At 42.9% G+C, this 21294-nt stretch overlaps 3 protein-coding genes across 5 annotated transcripts in view; 1 reads left to right on the forward strand and 2 right to left on the reverse strand.

The window, feature by feature from the left end:
* Nucleotides 1-818: 818 nt before the first annotated feature.
* Nucleotides 819-7561, reverse strand: LOC104914634 (kelch-like protein 24). The gene is made up of 3 exons (XM_010724737.3): nt 4863-7561; nt 3688-4099; nt 819-1173 (listed from the first exon to the last, which is right to left on the reverse strand). The coding sequence occupies exons 1-3, from the start codon at nt 5839-5841 to the stop codon at nt 867-869; spliced, it is 1698 nt and encodes a 565-aa protein (XP_010723039.1). The 5' UTR covers nt 5842-7561; the 3' UTR covers nt 819-866.
* Nucleotides 7562-7810: 249 nt separating this feature from the next.
* On the reverse strand, nt 7811-13403 carry LSM7 (LSM7 homolog, U6 small nuclear RNA and mRNA degradation associated). The gene is made up of 4 exons (XM_003213151.4): nt 13143-13403; nt 12736-12826; nt 11306-11377; nt 7811-8857 (listed from the first exon to the last, which is right to left on the reverse strand). Exons 1-4 carry the CDS (start codon nt 13383-13385, stop codon nt 8715-8717), a joined length of 549 nt encoding a protein of 182 aa, XP_003213199.2. The 5' UTR covers nt 13386-13403; the 3' UTR covers nt 7811-8714.
* Nucleotides 13308-21294, forward strand: part of SPPL2B (signal peptide peptidase like 2B) — a 36083-nt gene continuing 28096 nt past the window's right edge. For all 3 annotated transcript variants that reach the window (XM_003213152.4, XM_019609977.2, XM_010724736.3), the window contains exons 1-2: nt 13308-13437; nt 19960-20079. In XM_003213152.4, coding sequence (XP_003213200.1) covers nt 13384-13437; nt 19960-20079 — 174 coding nt within the window. In that variant the 5' untranslated portion in view covers nt 13308-13383. The remainder of the gene's footprint in view (nt 13438-19959; nt 20080-21294) is intronic.

Below are 21294 nucleotides of genomic sequence, written 5' to 3' on the forward strand. Positions count from 1 at the left end.
TCTAGGCTTTGAATATACTTCCATGGCATCTGACGTATTTTACATGTTAGGGAAAATGAAAGAGCTGACATTTCAGTGTTGCTGCATCACACTGAAGAAAGGAGTCTTTAATGAAAGGTACATGCATGTCCCTGCTTCTTGCACCCCAATTCAGCCACTGGGATGGGAAGGGCATTTTTATGCTGGGGCTGCAGAGCAATGAATCCAAAGGGGATTAAGGAGAGTGAAGTGGGATTCTGAGTGCCCCATTGGTGAGTGGTTATCATCACATTCCCAAATACACAAACCCAGAATAGCCTCCCTCCTTCTGTGGGGCTCTCTAGGCTTGAATAAAGGTAATTTTAACCATTCTGACAGAACATGGGAAGATTATTTGAAGCTAAAATGATACTTTATGATGATACTTGTTATGGCTTGGCTGCAGTTGTGTTTTTGCTTTGCTTTTAAATTTGTCCTGCAGTAATATGAGCCCAGATGTATTGCTGAAGATTCATGTGACACACATTTGTTGCTTTACACCTACAATTTTTAATTTTATATCTGATGCAATGACTTTCCTGTCTCTCTCAACTGTACAAAGGGAAGCAGAGGAGTCAGAGCACAGAGCAGCACTTTGTGTAGCATTGACTGAGGAGTTTGTGTGCCTTTAAGACTGACTGCTATTTCCAACTCACGTGTAATTGCAAAGCTTTCACTTTTTCTTAAAGATCAATCGCCAGGTAGAAAGAAAAGAGATAAAGCTAGGAAGGAAAGAGATCTCTTTTCAAAATTTAACATATTTCACAAACCAAATTTGATACAATCCAGTTCCCCTTGGCTGTAAGGCACATGAATTTTCCTTCGTGGTATCCCAGGTGTGACATAGCCTACGTATCAAACCTTCGCACAGAGACACAACCATGAATAGGAAGGGGGCACGGGAGTTTGTTGTCTATGACCTGGCACATATCAACATAGGGATCAAAGAGGACGACAATGGGGATGGCACTGTTACCCTTTCTCTGCCCAAGCAGATAAATTTGTCCATTCACAGTGCAGCATCCCATGAAGAATTTCTGGGTCAAGCATTCTTCATTCACGTGGGTCCATTCATCTGTTTCCACATCAAATCGAAAAGCTTCCCCTCCTATGGTGTACAGAGCACCATTCAGTGATGTGATGCAGAGATCGTACCTGAGAGAGGAGAAATCCTTGATGAGAATCAGCAGAAAGATCTGTCCCCTGAAATATTCATTGCCACTTAACTCCTTGTATCAAAACCCCCATTTGAACTGAGCAGCACAGAAGTGGACCTCTGGATTTCTCCAGTACGGTCTCTTCTTGGCACCGATGCTAGTCAGAACAGCTGTGGCTTTGTGCAGCCAAGGTTTGAAACCACCCAGTGCCACAGGTCCCTCACACCCCAAGGTCTGTACCAGGGATGCACGCCCTCCTTGGAAACACCAACATAATATCCAGCCCAACTTCCAAAACCATAGCTATAGCCATTGCCCCTTTCTATGCCATTTTACCTTGTGGACAAGACCATGGTCATCAGTTGTGTAACTGTCCTTGCTGTAGCTATGACCTCTTCACCCACAAAAATCAGCCCAGCTCCTTTGGTGTGTTCTCTCAGGACCTGTACTCCAGGTTCTGACCTTCTCACAACTCACCACAGTCTCCTCTCCAGTTTCTTTGTATCTCTCTTGAACTGGAAATCCCAAACTAGACCCTGTGCCATTAGTGCAAAGGGGAAAAATCATTCACTGTAACATCTTGCAATACTACTCCAAATGCAACTCTGGATGTACTTTGCCCCATCTGTGATGAGAGCAATGGTTGGATTGCACCAAAGCTGGTGTTCACTGTAAGCCCCCCATTTTTTCCAATGGGTCCCTACAGGGACAGCTCAGTCCCAGCCCGCACTGATGCACAGTGTGATTCCTGCCAGGTGCAGAAGGAACCATTTCTCAGTAATTCAACCTCCGGAGGTTCAAAAATCTCAGTTTCTCCATTCTTTATTTTGCTGTATATCCCAGATAACTGAATAACTGGAAACTGATGTATTAGAAGCCTAGACTATTTTCAGTCCTATCTAGACTACCATTATTTTAATCTTCATTTTTCCAGAGCAGCCCTGTGATTGAGTGCAAATGTATATGTGTGAGCACATTTATGCTTTTTTAGTCTGGGGCACACCTCCCTTGATCCATTTGAATTTGTTTGTAAGGGAAAGACAATCTATTTAAGTCACCTAGGAGCAGACTACTTTATTTGGAACAGGAACTACAGGCAGCAGCAACAGGTTCTGATCTCATAATGGTAAAGCAGAGTGCATGAGTCCTGTTGGGCTTGAGTTCTTCAGCAGTGCCAGTATCTACAAAGAGCCCAGCCTGCTGACAAGGTGTCTTGGAGATCTGAGATTACAGTGTGGATATGGAATTATGTCCTGCCAGTAACAAGTTCATCCAGAATGGCTACAAATAAAGCCACCTCTCAAAGTCAATCTCATGAAAGTCGTAGAGAATTTCCCCTTGTAACAACACAGAACATGGAAAAGGACTTCTTTGTTCATGCTTCTCCAAACATTGAGCCATGATTCATATATAATTTAACGAAATTTAGTTCATTAATGAACTGTCTTTAGCTTTCTCTATTAAAAAAAAAAAAGTCATCATAGATAGAAACTTAACAGAGTACACAGAAATGTAAATTCAATAGCTAGAAGAAGGAGTCAGGGAATGTCTTCCTGGAAATATGCTCCCTTTGAAGAAAAAGCACAATCAGCCTTGGAACTGAGGAATGGGCTGCAGTAAATCCTCTCTCACTGAGACTCTACCATTTGGAGTTGGATGTCAGCCTAAAATCTGCAGGAGCTTAGCTCCAACTTTTGGGAAATGCCAGGAGACTATTTCACACTGCTTTGAGTATAACTGGGAGTCAGAATAACTGGAAACCCAATTAAAGAGGGTAAACAAGGAGGCAGTCATCACTTGGAGGGTCATCAGGCATCAGTCAACTTGTGGGAGGTGATAAGTGATTGCCTTTGCATCACTTATTTTCTTTTTTCTTCCTCTTTCTTTCAATTATTCTACTGCCTTTATCTCAACCCACAAGTATTCCTGCTTTCGCTCCTCCTGTTCTCTCACATCCCACTGGCAGGGAATGAGGAAGTAGCTGGTGAGTGTTTAGATGCTGGTTGGTATCAACCAACTCCAAGATAAAAAATGCAGCACCTATAAAAACTCCACAGTAAAATTGTCTTTGTGTGTTCAATGCAAAAATACCAATAAGGCTGAGAAGGGCAAAAAAAGAGCAAATCAGCTCCATGAACACCATAGTCAGAAGAAAGAGGAGAACATGCTTCAGGTTAGTTCCCTACAGCCAGTGGAGAGGAGCACTCCAGAGGTGGAGCTGGTTCTCCTAAGAGGATTTACAGCCCATGGAGAAACCTACATTAGAGCTGGGTTATCCTGTAGGACTGCAGCCCATGGGAAGCACCTATACCGGAGCAAGTAAAAAAGTATGAGAAAGAAGGAGGAGCAAAGAGGAATTGTTAATGGACTGACCATAATGTCCTCCATCTTCCCCATCCCTGTTCAGGAAGGAAAATGAGAAAACAGCTGGGTGGGAGTTTGCCCCTTCACCAAGGTTAACCCCTGCAGCAGAGCCTCTCTTCTTCTCAGGTCCAACAGGTTTATTTCTTACCTTGGAAGTGGAGAAAATGAGATGACATCCCAGCTGTCTGTCTCTGTGTTCAACCTTTGCACTCCATCATAGACATGTCCATTTTCATCCAGGCCACAGACCACATAGATCCTGGTTCCCACACTGACCGCATCTCCCCGCTCCACAGGCTGAACCATAGGACTCATGCTTTCCCACTCGGAGTCCCCCAATGCCATGCGCTCCACTTCTGCAATGATCCCTTCATCCGTGTTCCCTCCAAGCACATACAGGTAGAGCCCTACTCCTACAGCACAATGGCTGTTGCGAGACTTCTTCATTGCCGGGCCTTCCAGCCAGCTGTTGCTCAGACAGTTGTAGATCAGCACCCAATCCACACTGTACCACACAAACTCATCTCGGAAATATCCTCCTGTCACGAAAAGGAAGCTTCCTGGAAAGACAGCAAGGAAAAGTATCAGTTACACGAGGGCTGAAAGTTGTTATTTTCTTTCTATGCTGTACCAACAGGCTGAAAGATAAGCAGAGGAAATTACTGCTCTTTTATTAGTCAGCAATTTTTGATACGTGAGCCAGCAGGATGCAGCAACTCCTTCCGAGTCTCCCTGGAGGAGAACCATAGAAGCACTGGTTGGAAGTAGCCTCCGGAGATCACTCCTGCAGGGCCCTAATTGACACGGGACTCGCAGCACCAGGTAAGGGGAACCATTGTTTCAAGCTGCCTTCAAAGTCGCCAAGAATGACCACATGTACATTTTTCTTAAAAGCAACTATAAATCACCATCTGGCAAAACAACCATGAAAAGAAGGCTCAGAGCCAAAAAGATGTGCTGCTTAAAGGCATTAGTTTCACTCCAGATAAAGCTGACCTGAAGAGTCTGATACCTTCACTGCTTCTGCAATGTGAGAAGTATTCAGCCTTGCCTAGCATTCTCTCAGTATTATGCAGAACAAAACCATTCTTTGAGCCATTTCTGACCATAAGTGATGTTTATTTTCTATTATTATAGAAATTATGTTATTATAATTATAGAATATAATAATAGAAAATAAACCTCACTTGTACTCAGAAATGGTATGCTGTATTTCATAGGAGACGCTGCTGAATTTGCTGCATTTGGGCCCCTAGGCCTCAGTGCATGCATTTGCTCAGTCCCAGTTGCTAGCAGCACTTGAGTTACAGCTCTATGAGTTACCTACTGCTGCCACTGCATATTGGGTGAGGTTTCTGCGCTGCAAGGGAGAGCAAGCCTGCCAGGTCCCCGTTTTAGGTTGAAACAGAAATAATTCTTGCTGTTCCTTGTCACGCTTTCCTCCCAGGACATACAAGTTGTCGTAGCTCCGACTGGTGCAAGGACACAGCATCACGTTTTGCCAGCTGGGTGGAGGACAGCTGTCCAACCTCCTGATCAGTCTGGAGAAGGTATCTGCCTGCCCGGGGCGTTTGCTGCGCTTCACCAAGATATCAAGGAAGGATAAACTCAGAAAACCGACCCTGACTTCAGCCACCAAATCCAAAAAGTCTCTCTCTCTTGTTTCTGGGTCCTCCATTATCCACATCATGATGCTGTCGAATACCACGTCTTCTCGAGGAACAAAGAGGTCATCGCTTTTGAGGAACTGCATCAGTGTTTCTTTAGGTAGTGCCTTAAATTCCTCCTGAGACATTACGTCCCCCCAGTGGGTGAGAGCAACGTTCATGGCAGATGCATGCAGCTCTATAAAGGCAAAACGCTGTGAGTAGGCCATCAGGCCCAGGCAGTTGGAAACGTGCAGCTCTCTCTCCAGAAATTTCTCACACAACAGTTTCACCCTATCAAACTGAAAAAAATCAGCTGTCTCCAGCAAGCTGGTCACATTTTCTTGACCTATGAGCACTTGGGCTGTGCGTGTGAACTCAAGAAGTGCCTGGAAAGGCTCTGCATCAATCCCTCTGATCACTATGTGGTGCTCAGAGCTCTCCCTCGTGCCCCCAAAAAACATCGCTTCAAAGTAACGGCTGTGTAATGAAAGCGCCCCACGGCTGACCTGAAACAGTCTCTCTCCGACCTCAAGAACTGTGTCTGCAACCGCTCCTGCCTGAGAATCCAGCTCTTCTAGCTCCTGTGCAGACCCCATGGCTGCTGATGGCCGGGCAGTTAATTTTAACTTAGTCCTTACACAGCCTTCACTCATGTGAGGGCACTGGAAATACTAACTGCCTAGCTGGGACACGATAAGCCAATCTTGTCCTAAAAATAGAAAGTGCTTTCTGTGCTCCTGCTTTGCTCTTCTGCCTTTCCTGCTACTTTTCAGCAACAGCAGGAGAGCTGCATAACGCAAAATTGGCAGGTTTAATTGGAGTCCACCCTAGCTAGGTAACATCAAAATGAATTAGAGGAGCTAATTTCTCCAAGTAGAAGAGAGATGAACAACCAACACATTTCTGAGCATTAACATCAATCCAGGAAATTGCAGATTAATATTGAACCCATTGAGAAAAATACACACGTTATCTTTCTTTCTGCAAACCAAACACTTAGGAAAGGTTGAGACTTTCCAGGAAAACGTTCCTGAGTTTAGATCCTTTGCCAGTCTAACATCAAATCCCAGACTGCATGCAGTATTTAGCTTTAAACGTCAACAGAACACAGGGGGAAGGAAACAGCCCCAATCCAAACCCGGAAAGCAGACACACATCTAGCCACTCTCAGTGCACTGAGTAGCTGTAGTACAAACAACAGATCACTGACTTCACACAGTGGATTTTCCAAAGCATTCAGATCAATCTGATAATTGGAAGGCTTTGCATAGCTTGAACTAGGGACTCTAATCCTAAAAAGCCTATCCTAAGAGGTCTCAGCCCCATTTCCCAGCAGCTTTCAGCAAACAGAACGGCACTACGTGGATCAATTGCACTAATTCTCTCTGAAGGTTCCTTACTGTATTTCTGGAAAAGTCACTTCTGTCACATTGGTTTTATGCAGTTGTATTTAGGATTGAATTCAATACGAGCGCACATACACCTAAAATTGATTTCTTAGTTTCTACATTCTTAATTTTATGTACTTTGCTCTGAAATCATATCCAAATGTCTGCAGAAAAGGAGTCTTGCATCTTGTGATGAAGTTGAAATAACCTATTAATCAGTAGGAAACCCTGGAATCATGTCCCTCTCTACAATTTATACATGACACACAGCTCCAGGTGGATCTCTGCCCTCTCTGCATCTAAAACTGGAATCCACCTAAGAGAGCTTCCATGGGCCTTCATTACTCGAAACTGACACCAGATGGTGCGGTGTGTTACTGGTATCAACACCAGCAGCCCCTCACTCTTCCCAGGGACAGACTGTCCAAGACTGCACTGAGACCAGAAAACAAATTCTGCCCTAAGCAGCAGAGTTTATCTAAGAGTTTATCTATTGAAGTTGTACCATTGTGTAAGTGGAGGGGATGTTCCAACCTCTTCTCAATGATGACTGATGACAAGACACACAGGAATGGTACTAAGCTGCACCAGGGGATGTTCAGACAGGACATTAGGAAAACTTCAGCATGAGGATGAGGATGCACAAACACTGAAGAGCTGTTTCACACCCCAAGCTTGTCAGTGTTCAAGAGGCACACGGATAACGCTCAATTAACTCTGTTAGCCCTGAAGAGCTCAGGCAGTTGGACTTGATGATCTCTGAAGGTCCCTTCCAACTAAATTATTTTAAGTTTTGCAACATTAGAAAAAAAAAAAAGTGTTGAAAGGAGCGTGACTGCACAGACAACTGCATTTCCACAGCTGTGGAAAACACCCAAAGGATGAGTCTGCAGGAGCTTAGAATAATCCAGAAGCACACCTTTATACCCACAATATGCCACACAAGGCACAGCTCCCTAGGAAAGTCTCACATACTGACCTGAATTAACTTACTTCAAGTTCACCTTCATTTTAGCACTGACCCAGGAAGAGCTATTAAATCAAGACAAAACGCTGTCAGTCATTTCTCACTGATTTCCTGCCTTGGAAACAAGCACAGCTTGTGATCTGGTCGTGTCTGTTTTTGTTGTGTTCACTCATTTCTTGAACAAACGTTCGTTAGATTTGTTAAGTGTGCAAACCTGCAATGGTAGTTGTAGAGTACTTTTATCAGACTAACAATCAGACATTTAGGAACAGGTTAATTTGTATTTATTTGTTCACAACTCCTCAAATTTTGCTACTTGTGAAGAAATAAAAAAAGTTTACTAACAAATCAAATTATAACAAGTGCAACCACAAGTAGATAGCTACAGTATAAAAAAATATGCAGTATTTCCAGACACTGCTTCAGTTGAACATTAGGATCTTAATAATTCCTCCCCTACAATTCCCACTAGCAAACACACTTTCATGTTTGTATCGCCCAGCTGAGACAATAATCTGACAAGGGACTCCATTTTTATGTAGAAACTGGGAGCCTTCCAATTCACAATGATAGCCCAAAAGATTTGCAACAGGTGCTAAAAAATACCTTCTTAGCTACGTAGCTTGTAAAGGTGATACCATATGATCAAAATAATTTTCTTCCTTGTACTGGAGCAGGGAAGCAATAGAGATTAACTCACCAGTAGGAAGCCTAAAACACGATGCAAAATGCTCCCCAGCTGAGTACTGACATCTAAAAGGGAGAAAAACAAGTTCTAATGTATTCAGATTAATTCAAATACATTCTAATGTATTAAAAATGTAGATCAAATGACCAGCGTTCAGAGAAATATTTACTAATTTTATGTGGTGGTTTCAAGACTCACAATACCAGGAGTGTTTCTGACAATTCATAGACAGAATATTCTCGTCTCAGCTCTTAACAATGTAGAGCTTCACATTTATTTGAAGAAAAAAAAAAAAGTAACCAGAACTTGTGCCTTGCACATCACATCTCATTCTCTTCCTGCCCACAAAAATGAAAGTCAACTACTCTTTCACACCAATAAACACACATTCAAACTTCTCTCCAAAAACACGAAACTTCTCACACATGATCATTTCCTCCAATGATTTGCACCCCCAAAGTCTTTGAAGATAGCCCAATGCCATTATCCATCTTGCTGCTGAATAAAAGGGTTTGGAATCGCTTCCATTCCGTCCTGTGGGCAAATGAGAACCACAGAAGTCCCTCTGCAGACCACGAGTCCCAGCTGACGTGTGTCTTCTGTTAATTTGTATTGATCATCTGGGTCTGAAAAGCAGAGATCTCTAGTTACAATGGAAACCTAAGGAAGATAATATAATAAATTCCATCAACTGGAAAAAAAGAACAAAAAACAAAAAACACAATCTTTCAGACTTCTCAGCATTGTTTTATTGAGCACAGACTATTAAAAGTGATGCGGCAATAATATCTGATAACTTCAGCACATTACTGATTCATTAGTTTTCAAAGCAGCACTTGCTACTGAGTGACAAAGTACTCCACTTTGTATGCAAAACAGAACATGCATCTCTTAAAGAATTCAAAGGCCCTTTCATTCATTCTAATGAATGTACAGATAAAAATGACAAAAAGGAGTAGGTAAAAAAAAAAATCAATTCTGATCCTATTTCAAATGACACTGTGGGCAAACACTGAGGTCAGTGCAAATCAGAAGACCCTGAATTCAAAGTGCAGTAACCAGAAATCTTTTGGTTGTCTATTCCTATATCAAACCAGAAGAGGCTGTGCATAGAAACAGACAACAACCCAGCCAAGAGCCAATTCTATGCTCCTTCAGGTGTTGATATATTCATAGATACAGACCTACTAGAGCAGGACCAGAGGAGGCCACAAAGACAACCTGAGGTCTGGAGAACCTCTCTAACAAAGAAAGGCTGGGGGAGATTTGTGTTGTTTAGTCTGGAGAAGGCTCCAGGGAAACCTTATAGCAGCCTTCCAGTACCTAAAGGGGGCATATAGAAAAGGTACTGAGGGACTCTGACAAGGAGTGTAGTGATAGGGCGACTGGTATGAATTTTTAAGCTAAAAGACAGCGGATTAGTTATTAAGAAAAAAATCTTTACTGTGAATATGGTATGACACAGGTACAGCCTGCCCACAGAAGCCTTGGATGTATTCAAAGACAGACTGGGTGAGGCTTTGGGCAGCTTGATCTAGTGGAAGGATTGGAAATCTGTGATCTTTTAAGGTCCCTTCCAACCTAAATCATTTGATGACCCTGCACTTGTGCAGCCTCACCTTGACTACTGCATGCAGGTTTGGACACTGCAGTTTAAGGACAAAAAACTATTAGAGAGCATCCAAAGGATGGCTACAAAGATGGTGAAGGGTCTGGAAGTAAGATGTTTAAGAAGTGGCTGAGGGCCCTAGGTTTATTCAGCCCAGAGCAGAGGAGGCTGAGGGGAGGCCTCATGGCAGCTGCAGTTCCTCACAGAGAGCAGAGGGGCAGTGCTGCTCTCTGGGGACAGCAACAGAGCACAAGGGAGCAACAGGAGGGTCAGGAGCATCAGGATTGCAGCGGGCATGAAACAGCTCCCCAGGGCAGTGGGCACAAGCTGTTCAAGGAGTCTTTGAACAACACTCTCAGACAGAGTTTGGATTTTGGGTGGTGCTGCATGGAACCAGGAGTTGGCCTTGATGGTCCTTATGGGTCACTTCCAATTGCAAATACTCTATAATTTTGTGAAAAGAAAAAAAAAAAATAAATCACAGCTCTATTCTAAAGAAGCTACAGAAGGCTTCAGCTCCATGAAAATGCAAAGAATGTACTTACAGTAGAGTTTATAAGACAGTAAGATAATAATTCTTACTGAAATGCTCTTCACGCTTTGTACAAAACTGTCATCTCTCCAGCAGTACACAGAAGGTAAAAGCCAGCTGCCTTATCCGAAGGGAATGACTTCTTTCAAACTTAAAAGAACAGGAGTACCAAATAAGTTGTATAGGAGCTCAAGCAAAGATTAACAAGAAGGCCTTGAAGATGATCAGATGGCTGGAGCACATCCCTTAGAGAGGCAGACTGTGAGCTGGGGCTTTACAGCCTGGAGAATTCAAGACTCCAGGGGCATCTTAGAGTGGCTTTCCAGTACCTGAAGGGGCCTACAGGAAAGCTACCCTACAGGGAAAGGGCTTCTTATAAGGGCATGACAAAGGGAAATGGCTTTAAACTGCAAGAGGGTAGATTTAGACTAGATATTAGGAAGAAATTCTTTACTATAAGGGTGGTGAGACTGACACAAGTTGCCCAGAGAGGTTGTGGATGCTCCCACTCAGGAAGCATTTAAGGCCAGGCTGGATGGGGTTGTGAACAACCTGGTCTAGAGGGAGGTGCCCCTGCCTAAGGCGAGGGGCTGGAGCTAGATGATGTCTAAGGCTCCTTCTAACCCAAACCATACTATGATAACAATGTTGTACCACAGAAAGCGTGGTAAAACTTACTTGGTTTCTCTTACCCCCTCCTTTACGCTTAGCTGCTGTGTACAACTCTGAGTTGAGATATGTCAATGTACAGATTCTGGCCATTCATTCACAGAGCTGTCAGTTTTCTTTTAAAACCAATTGCTCTTGGGGATACAGGGTAATCACAGAATCACAGAATGGCCAGGCTTGGAAGGGACCTCAAGGATCACGAATCTCCAACCTACCAAGTAACGTTAAGGGAAAGCTGACTTACACAGACTGTGTGTTACTTACCTCGCATATATTCAATGGTACCATCAAGCACAAGGTTCAGTAGAGGGTCAAATCCTTTCAAAACACCACTTGCTATTAAAGACCACATACAACAGAATGATTAGAGATCAAAACCAGAAACACAGCAACACAGAACCATGCACAGGACACCCTCAGTTCTCCAGTTCAGTTCTCTCCTTTGAGCAAGGTTATCAAACAACTAACAGCAACATTAAACAGTGCCCTCTATCAAAATGTAAACGCACAAGAACCCAAACTGTCTCAACTGAAACTTCATTTATTTTTTTTTCCCCAATCAGTTCCAGAAGCATGGATGTCTTAAAGAAAATTTAGAGCTTTTTGCCAATTTCATGTGCTTTTCAGGAAAACCAGAATATTACAAATAAAAGTTCCCTACAGAATGGGAAAGACAAACTAAGACAAGTGCTTTCCTTAGACAAATATAGTCCAGACAGATAATTGGAAGATGGATCTTCTTAGCTTTATAGGAATGTACTACAGATAGCCAACGGCATTAGTTTAAAACAAAACACAATTATTCAAGACTAGACAGTAAATAAATTGCAGGGCTACACAGAATGAGTTCTTGTATTGAAAAGTACCCAGTTAGTACCATTAGCATTACTACCATTGCTACCAGCTCAAATCAAGGAAGAGACTCTTACAGTCCTAGGCACTACATGAAGATCACATGGGTAATTGCCACAATTTTTCTGAGAAGAAAATCTAAACCAACAGCTTCAGTGGAATTGTCAATCACACAAGAACTAGAATAAAATAAAATATAAAATTATCCCACGCTTAACAGCACGCATACAAGTAACTTCAAAGATTTGTAAGCATCAAGGCCCACTGGAGTTGTAAATGAGATTTTAAAGACAAACTGAGTTGGTGTTGCAAAGCTCCCACACAGCACACTGTTAATTTTCAGATGAACAAATGGTCTGCAGGTGGCAGTGCCAGCACTCTGGTCAGATGTAGGTATGACAAAGGAGAGGAAACGTAAGAGCCCCAAAAGCAATGAAAACAGATGCTGAAATATGTTAGAACAAGATAAGAACTAAAGAAACATATAGTTAAGAGATGAGAAGGAAGACAGGTGTATGAACTGTAACATCTTTCTTCACTGCTTTCAGTATGCCTTTGCAAAGTCTGGAAAATGATACAAGGAAATTCAAGACAGCAAACAGAAGATGAAAGAAAGGCACACAGATGAAGTACTCATAAAATTGAAGCGAGGGAATTCATGGAAACATGAAGAGAAGCTTCCCACCAAGAAACAGCAAACTACAAGGAACAGAAGCACCCATTAGCCACCATCCTGCCTCGAAAGACAATGAGGTGACCACAGAAGAGATGGAAGCACACACACACACAAAGCTGCTCACTGTAGCCACACACAGCCCAGCCCAGGTCTCATGCCTGCTCACCTTCTCTCCCACCCTGGAACTTCACCCGAATCGTTTTATCGATGTATTTGGAGAGATCTAAAATACTCTCCTTCTTCTTTTTCTCTTTATCCTGAAGACGAAAAATAAAGACAACGTGAATTCAAAACGAAACCTGCCAGACCTCACCGCACCTCCTACTTCATCACAGACATCATCACATACATCACAGAGCTTCTATACTTATTCCTTCCTCCCACAATCCTGCTCGTAACGCTGCTGAAGAAATCACCCCCAGAGCAAAGTCAGGCACGAAGGAGCGGCCGCCGAGCACAGTAGCACAGCCACAGGGCAGGGCAGGACCGCCCAACAGAATCACAGCACCCACCCAGAGCTCTCTTTGCTCTTAAGGAGCTCTATACGAGAACAGACCAACACCCCCTCCTCACCGCCATCTTGCCCACACCACCGCCGCCCCCTCCGACGTTCGCCATTTCATTTACCGCCACCAGAAGTGACGTTTCACGTCGACGTAAGCCATTGGCTCCCTGAGGACCGCCAAGGTGGGACTTCCGGTACTTGATTTCCGGGGCGGAACTTCCGGGGCGGGTTGCTGGGATACCCGGTGCGGAAGGGGCCCGGCCCGGCCCGGCCAGAAACAAAAGCGGGCGGCGGCGCGGTGGACCCGGCATGGCGGCGCGATGGGCTCAGCTCCTGCTGCTCCCTCTGCTTTCGTTGCCGCAGGTGAGCGGCTGTGCCGGCTTTAGAAGCGCCCTGGGTTCTGTGCCGGAGCTTCCTTGCGGGGGTTGGAGGCAGCAGTTGGGCAGGGGGCGGCTGTGAGCAGAGCTCGGTGCTGGTCCCGTAGCCCTGGCTGGAGCTGTGGTGCGGGTGGGCCCGGCCCCGCTCGATCGGAAGGCGGTCCCTTATTGGGGCTTTAATGATGTAGAGAGGGGGCTGCCGGCGGCAGTGAGAGGGTGAGCCGCTCGCAGGGTGGGAATGGTCACTTTCCAGCGTTCCAGAAAGGAAAAGGCGGCATCGTTCATACTCCACACTGCACCCCGCTGCTGTTCGTTGGCGTTGTGCCCATCGCGGTTTCTCAGTGCTTCCAAGTTGGTCTTTGTTCTGTTTTTACTGACATAGTAGTTATATTTCTTAAAGACTGGTTGAATTGTTTGGCCAGCAGGCTCATCCGGGTAGTCCTTAAGGAAGAGCACCCCGGCTAGAGGATGAGACTGGGATCCTCCCAGCTGGGCACTTGGCTTTGGGGTCAGACTGGCTGACAAATCCTCTCTGAAAAACTGGCTGGTGTGAAACAGAGGTGGCTGCTGCTGAACATAGCATGAATTGACTCTTACGTTCTCCTTCTGTGGTGTGAGTGGTGAGGCACTGGCACTGCTGCCCAGAGAGAAGTGGGTGCCCGAGGCCATGAGGGGAGGCCCTGAGCAGCCTGATCTAGTGGAGGACACTCAGCCCTCAGAGGGTTGGAACTCTATGATCTTTAAGGTCCATTCCAACCTAAACTTTTCTGTGATACTACTGAAGAGCTCTGTGAAGTGAGCTTTCATAGGTCTAATGAACACTTGTGATAATCCAGGCAAGGATAAAACTCTGTATGGTGACATGGTATGTAGCATTTGTATTTTAAATTCTGCTCTTCTGCATTCTGAAAATTTCATTAGAATATCTTAACTGCTTTTTGGGTACTCTGTAGAGCAGTATGTCTTCTTGGGTCTTATTAGTGTAGTGTCTGAAAACAGTAGCCTAACTTCTCTCTCTTCCTTACTTGTCATCTCACTGCTCTCTTGCTAGCGATCCTCAATTATAGACTGAGCCAATTGCCATTTAACTTATGTTTTTCTTACATGTACATCATCTGTTTCATTCCTCATTCTTCACTTGCCTGGTGCATTTTGTAGTCTTTAGTAATGCTTCAAGTGGACTGCCAGTGCCAGCATGTCATCAACAAATTAATGAGGTATTAGAATAGTTTGAGGTCTGGTTGGAGGTCATTGTCAGCTTTGAAAAGGTGACTGCATCAATGTGAAAGGCTAACAAGAGGGTCTTCTGCTTGAGAACTGGTACTTGGAGGTCTTGGATTCAGCTCCATCTACTGCAGCATGCTGCCTTTCTGTAAGCAAATTTCTTACTGAGTTTGTGCAGCAGAATAGCTGCATAACACATTTGAGCAAGCTTTGAACAGACTGGCTGGGTTCTGCATTGTTCTGCTGCAGCACCAAGAAGATAACTTGCTGTAAGCTGCTAATACTTTCCTCACACCCAAGCTAGTTTATTTAAAACTTGCATGAATAACTGTGATATTTGCAGTGCTTTTACATCTCTTAGTTGCTTATATGTTTATGATTGTATGATGTATGATGTCTGTCAACCTCAGCTTGAGGTAGGGAAGAGTGGAATCGTGTACTTGCACTACAGTGATAAGAGAACCAGGGGCTGACTGATGGGATTATTCCAGAATGAAGTAACACCTCCCACAATGATTGTGCGTGATTATCTTCAGTGGCTTACTCTTGCCTTGGTAGTTTTTTGTCCATGTCTTCCCCCTGGGAGATGAGATAATGTGGGAGTGTTTCCTCAGGAAGAGGGGAAGGACACTGGGAGGTGTGTCCAGGTTTGCTCCTTGTATTCTGATTTATAGTGGGTAAGGGAGCAGCTTGGCTAACAAAGCATGACTCTCTCAAATGTAGGCATTCATCTGGGAATTCCTGAAGAAGGATTTGATCTTAAAAGTCCAAGTGCACCAGTACAACTGTATCCCTTAAGTACAGTTGTATCTACGTGCACCCTGTACACGATCCCTTAGATCATGCTCTGGTATCAGAGTTCCCATTTTTCGTAAAACTTCTTTCTTATTCTCACTATTCCTTCATTGTATTGGTGCTCTCCTGTAACAACAGCAGGTATGAGTGAGCCTTTGACCAATGAGGAATATAGTAAGGTGTGTGAGATTTTGTGCTGTTCACTATACTAATTTTCGGGTCTTGTACTTAAAATAAGTGGTTGATTATGTAGATCCATAGAGTTGAAAAGACTGTCTGAAGTTCTGGGTTAAAGTGGTTGTTGGCAATTTAATGACAAGGAGTTGTCCCATTGAGTATGAAGCTCTCCTCTCACAGTGCAATGCTTGTTGAATCAGTGCTTTCTATGTCTCAAAGTTTACTATCTGCTATTTTTGGTCTTCAAGCTGATACATGCAGTTTGTGGGTAAGAATGTACCCAACTCTTAGGAATTCTATTGCATATCTTGTTAATGTCTACTGTAAGAGTGGATGCAGCTCATGCCTTATTAAGGAGCTGTGCTCCTGAAATAGAGCACGGTCTGACAAATCTCTTCAAGATCAATTTCATAGGTTCTCCTTGACTTCAGAGTATAACTGCAGTGGATTCCAATAAGAAAAAGGTGATCTGTTTTCAATTTGATGAATTTGGTGAAGAAAGCAAGTGGTAACAAAAAAGACCAATGGCAACTTGGCAATTAATTCTGTGCTGGTTTTCTTTGTTCCTATACCACTCAGCTGTTAGAGTTGTGGATATATCAGTCCTTGGGGTTCCTTACAGAGCAGGAGATGTTTTTTAGCTGTGACTAAGGAACACTTCATTCTCTGTGTATATTTATATAGACCAAATACTGCCAATGATGCAACTATGAACCGGTGTTCCTAAGCCAAGGACAAAGTGCTAATTTGCTTTTCCTGTGCCATGATGTGGTTACCACTTGCCTAGTTTATGCTGGAAGTTGCACTGAGGATAAAATTTGTCACTTCCACAAAAGTTTTTAGAGGTTGGTTGTTTAGCTATTTTAGTAGTCAAGCTCCTCAGCCTGTTGTGCTGGCTGAGCTGAGATGGCTGTGAATTTGGAGGGGTCATGTATAAGTGAAAAAGCACTATCTATATCTTCTCCTCCAGGTACTGCCTTACAAATTTATAGTCCTAATGTGTAAGACAACCTCTCTGTGTACATCCAGACTTCTGTGACCTTGTAATGTAATGAATTGCCTCTTTTAGTGTTAGCTTATGCTTTCATTATGGAAGGTACTGACTTAAACTTCAGTCTCCATCTTCATGCCTTGCTTCCTTTTGTGAAAGAACCAAGAGTTTGGGTACCTGTGTGTGAACAGGGCAGAGAGGAACAAACAGTTGGAATGAGCCACTAGGTTGGCTCAGTTCCTCATGTTGCACTTTCTTAATGTTCAGTGGACTGAGCTCCTCCTCCCTACCTTCTTCCATCATTTAACTCAAGTGTTTTCCAAGCCATATGTGCTGTAAGAGGCAAGAATTGTAAAAGAACTTTAAGAGCTGCTGTTTTTTCCGTCAGTGTTTGGAGCAGGTTGGGCTTGTGGTCCGAACTCTTGGAAGAGAGTCCTTAGGGGGGTTTTGGGAAGGTTGTATAGGATCTGCATAGGAGAGTGATTTCTCACAGGTTGGTCTAGGATATGGTGTGATTTCTGGAAACTAAGAACCATAACAAGTGTTGCTGCTGTCCCAGTGCATCAGCTGTTCTGCCTTGACCTTACTTTTGCTATCTGATACCTAGTGATATAAACAAAGCAAAAGCTGGAGGCAGCAGAGCCCTTCAGTACAGAAAAAAAGAATCTAATGCATGTTACTCTTCTGAGGTGAGAGAAAATAACAAGATTGAAGTGGTTGTTAACAGGTTTCAGAGCTGTGCTTTGATGCTAAGTGATAATTGCATTGTAAGAATGTTAATCCGTGTTCATTTTTGTCCTCCATGGGCCATGTGCAATTCCTTACACCCTCTGCTACTTTTAGCCCTGCTCATATGCCATTTAATTCCTCTCATCCTTGATTTTACTTAGCTTCTGGCACATGAGTGCACAGCTTTTTAAAATGTTCTAATATTCTTTGAAGAACATTCATTGAGCTGTTCAGGAGCATAATTACATATTGCTGCCCTCCGTGTGCTGCTTGGGGATTATTACTGAGTTCCAGTAATACTTATCTAAATGGAAATGTAGCAACACGTACTATTCTTATTCTTTCATTTTAGAGGTGTATAGTTTCTCTCTTATAAATATCAAGACTTCAGCTGCACAAGTTGATGGTTTTTCAGATGCATAAAACATTCTACTGCAGGTAGCTTGCTCCTGCAAAGCTGCCTGAAGCTCTTGGAGGCAGCTGGATGTATAATATTCAGAAGGGAGCCGCTCTGGTTTCAACTGAGATTTGGGTTAATTTTTCATAGGGGCTGCATGGTGGTGTGTTACTGTGCAGAGCGCTGTATAAAGGATGTTTCAGCTTCTTGTATCCTCTTGCCTGTGAGGAGTTTGGGGGGGGGTGTATGTATGTGTGTGTGTGTGTGTGTGTGCGTGCAGGGATGAGGAGCTGGGAGGGGACAGAGCCAGGACAGCAGACACAAACCAGCCAAAGGAACATCCCATACCACATGACTGCATGCTGAAGAAGAAACCTGGGAGGGGGGAGGTCTGCTGCTGCTCAGGGCCCAGTTGAGCACTGTTTGGCTGGTAGTAAGCAGCTGTGTTGAGTATCACTCATTCAGTGTATTCCTTTATTTCCCCTTCCTTCTCTGTCCTGGTGAACTATTTTTATCTCAGCATGAGTTTTGTCTTTACTTTTTTCCACCATTTCCACTGTGGGATGTGTGAGCTGTGCGATGCTGGGCTGGCTGCCTGCTGGGTTAATCTACAGCAGCCCTTAAACCCAATCAGATTTGGCAGCAATAAGAAGGAAACACTTCTGCTCTGGTCTTTTCTCTGCCCCCTCCACAGCAGCTGGCTGGAACTCAATGATCTTTAAGGTCCCTTCCAGCCTCAGCAAATCTATGATAAAATCAGAGGGATATTCAACCTTGTTTTGGTGAAACTGATGCATCAGTCTCATTTGATGGCAGTAAAAGGAGTTTTCAAGGTGTTCATTGGAGATTTATGAAATTTTACCCTCCTTGTGCCTCATCCCTGAAAGCAGTTGTCTACAGATGTTCATACTGCCAAAAAGCAATGATGTAAATAAGGCATCATTGTGAAGGGAGTGGTATCTTTCTCTGGTAAGAGAGGTCAGAGATGTGATTGTATTTTTGAGTTGAGTATCTAATTTCAACTCCATGCATTCCATGTGAAATGAAAATGGACTGAAAGTGGAGCCACAACTACACCCCAAAACTGTGGTGTGTTTTTTTTTTGTTTTTGTTTTTTTTTGTAATCTTGAAACATATTACATTTCTTTATCACACTTAGAAAAGAGAGAAGGAATCAAGCAGAAGCACTTGCACCAGGGCCCTTTTGCTGCAGGAGCTGTAAGATATACTTGGTTTAGATGTTGTACTAAGGGACATGGTATAATGGGGAAATATTGATGGTAGGTAGATGGTTGGACTGATGGTCTTGGAGGTCTTTTCTAACCGTGGTGATTTTTGTGATTCATTTCTTCCTCAATTTTTGATAACAAAGAGCATTTATCAGCTATTTTGTTCAGTTAATGTGGAAATAAAGTCACTACTAGCATATGTAAAACTTCCATCACTGTAAGTAGTGGTAGGAAAGTAGCACATACTTCCACAGTTGTTTCTTCCTGGCATCTGGTTGCCTGGTATTTACCTCCTGGAACTTGATGTACAACTACATCACCTCCACAAAAATACTTGTGCAAGTCCTATATATGGTCTTGTAGCTAGCATTTGTTTGGCTTCTTGGTTAGACAGTGGGAATATATCTGGTGCTCACAAAGGGAAAAAGGGAAGGGAACAAAAGAATAGTTTGTCATGAAGAATGAAAAGCTAGGCGAAGATTCCACAATAAGGAAGTGGGTTTTTTTCTTCTCATTGTACTGGATACTACCAAATAATTAAATTTAGGTAATTCTGGTGGTTTGCATTTAACCTGTGCTAGCCCCTAACTCTGAATTTTGATGTCAAGTGACTTGATAAACTCTGACATAACCAAAATAATAGAGAATCTGTTGTCCTGCACTGTTTTCCAGGAATGGGAAACTGAAAATATAGAGATATTAAATGGAACATGTTGTGTTTGGAACACTTCTCTGTACAGACAGACTCTATAATAGTCAAATATGTCATAATTGAGAATGTGCTTAACCTGGTATATTCAGTGCATGCTGCCCTGTTTGCTTTTCTTTGTATTCCCTCTGCAGATACTGAAACTTTGTTTAAAAAAATATATATATTTTAAGTAAGAAGCAATCTAATCAACAGTAAGTTAAGCCCGTTACTTCTGTATTATATGTATTGAATAAACCTCTATTGAATGCTTTCAGGTGTACTGCGAGTACGGAATGGTCCATGTCCTTTCAGAGAAAGGGAGCAGCAAAGGCAAGGACTACTGTATCCTCTTCAACTCCCAGTGGGCCCATCTGCCACATGATCTGGGTAAAGCTGTAAGTACCAAGCCAAGCAACTAAAAAGAATGTACTCAAAATTGCCCTTGTTGTAGGGGAAAATTCTAATTCATATCTTAGATCAGTAGAATCTGAAGCTTGCTCTATTTTGAAAATATTTTCCATTTTTTACAGTCTCCATAGACAGTGCTATAATGGTGATGCTCCTTTCTAAGCAACTATTTCAGGTTCACAACAAAACAAAAATCTTTTTTCTGCACATGGTGATTAAATAAATGAGAATAGAACTTAAGAACCCCTTTCCAAACACAGTTATGTGTCAGTATGGTACAAAAAAGATACAGGTCCTTCCTGATACATTGATGATCTCTAATGCTTTCTTGTTAGTTCATTCTTCTCTTAAATTTAGGTATAAGTAATTACTTGTTTTTGTTAACCGAAGTTCTCTGAACTGACAACTGACTCATTTATTTTTTTTTTTTTCCACTCTTCTGTGAGAAAATTGAAGAGGACAAAGACACCAGTAGCAGGAACTTGCTCCCTAACAGATGAGAGGAATAACTAGAATGTGAGAAGGAAACTGTCACTTGCTTCTTTGACCTCTTTATTATGTGGAGTTTTTGTGTCTGATCAGTATTTCTAGAAGATTCAATTTTGCAGAGATTAATTATACATTACTCAGTTATTCAGACTGTGTAAACAAGAAGACTAAGTTGAGGGAGTCCTTTGTAAGAAGAGTTACATTTCTGTAAGCTAAAAGTATATATTTACGAGTCACACTTTATGAGCTTGTTTAAGTGGCTTTAGTAAAAAGTGCACTGAAATCAAAGAAGGGAAGGGACTTGGGGAGGTTTTCTGGTCCGGCTTTGAAAGCAAGGCCTTAGATTAGGCTGCCCAAGGCTCTGTTCACACTGAGCTTGTGCTCGTGAAAGCCCAAGGCATTAAATATCATAAATTCAAGACTTTGAGCTATCGAGGGATCTTTTAAGATCTGAGAGGTTTTTGCTATTATGCTCTTTTCACTTTACTTTTACCAGTAAAGTTGCTTCTTAGGTAGTGATTCCACCCGTTTATAATAGCATCACACTTTCTAAGAAGATAATTTGGCTGAGAGTCATCTGGCCAAAATCCATGTAATCATACTCTAAATCCAAAGAGAAACATCTGGGTCACAACAACCTCTGCTATCATTACAAGCTGGGGAATGAAGGGATTGAATACAGCACTGCCAAGAAGGACTTGTGTGTGCTGGTG

This window comes from Meleagris gallopavo, chromosome 30 (assembly GCF_000146605.3).
Source record: "Meleagris gallopavo isolate NT-WF06-2002-E0010 breed Aviagen turkey brand Nicholas breeding stock chromosome 30, Turkey_5.1, whole genome shotgun sequence".
In the NCBI taxonomy this organism is placed as follows: domain Eukaryota; kingdom Metazoa; phylum Chordata; class Aves; order Galliformes; family Phasianidae; genus Meleagris; species Meleagris gallopavo.

Excerpts from the sequence above, each read along its gene's own strand:
- LOC104914634 (XM_010724737.3), bottom strand. The coding sequence starts at position 5,841 with ATGAGTGAAGGCTGTGTAAGGACTAAGTTAAAATTAACTGCCCGGCCA. Across the intron at positions 4,100-4,862 it reads ATATGCAGTGGCAGCAGTAG|GAAGCTTCCTTTTCGTGACA; the intron begins GTAACTCATAGA and ends CTGTCTTTCCAG. Across the intron at positions 1,174-3,687 it reads TCATTTTCTCCACTTCCAAG|GTACGATCTCTGCATCACAT; the intron begins GTAAGAAATAAA and ends CTCCTCTCTCAG.
- LSM7 (XM_003213151.4), bottom strand. The coding sequence starts at position 13,385 with ATGCCGGGTCCACCGCGCCGCCGCCCGCTTTTGTTTCTGGCCGGGCCG. Across the intron at positions 11,378-12,735 it reads GTTCCAGGGTGGGAGAGAAG|CAAGTGGTGTTTTGAAAGGA; the intron begins GTGAGCAGGCAT and ends GGTCTTTAATAG. Across the intron at positions 8,858-11,305 it reads TACCATTGAATATATGCGAG|ACCCAGATGATCAATACAAA; the intron begins GTAAGTAACACA and ends TCTGCTTTTCAG.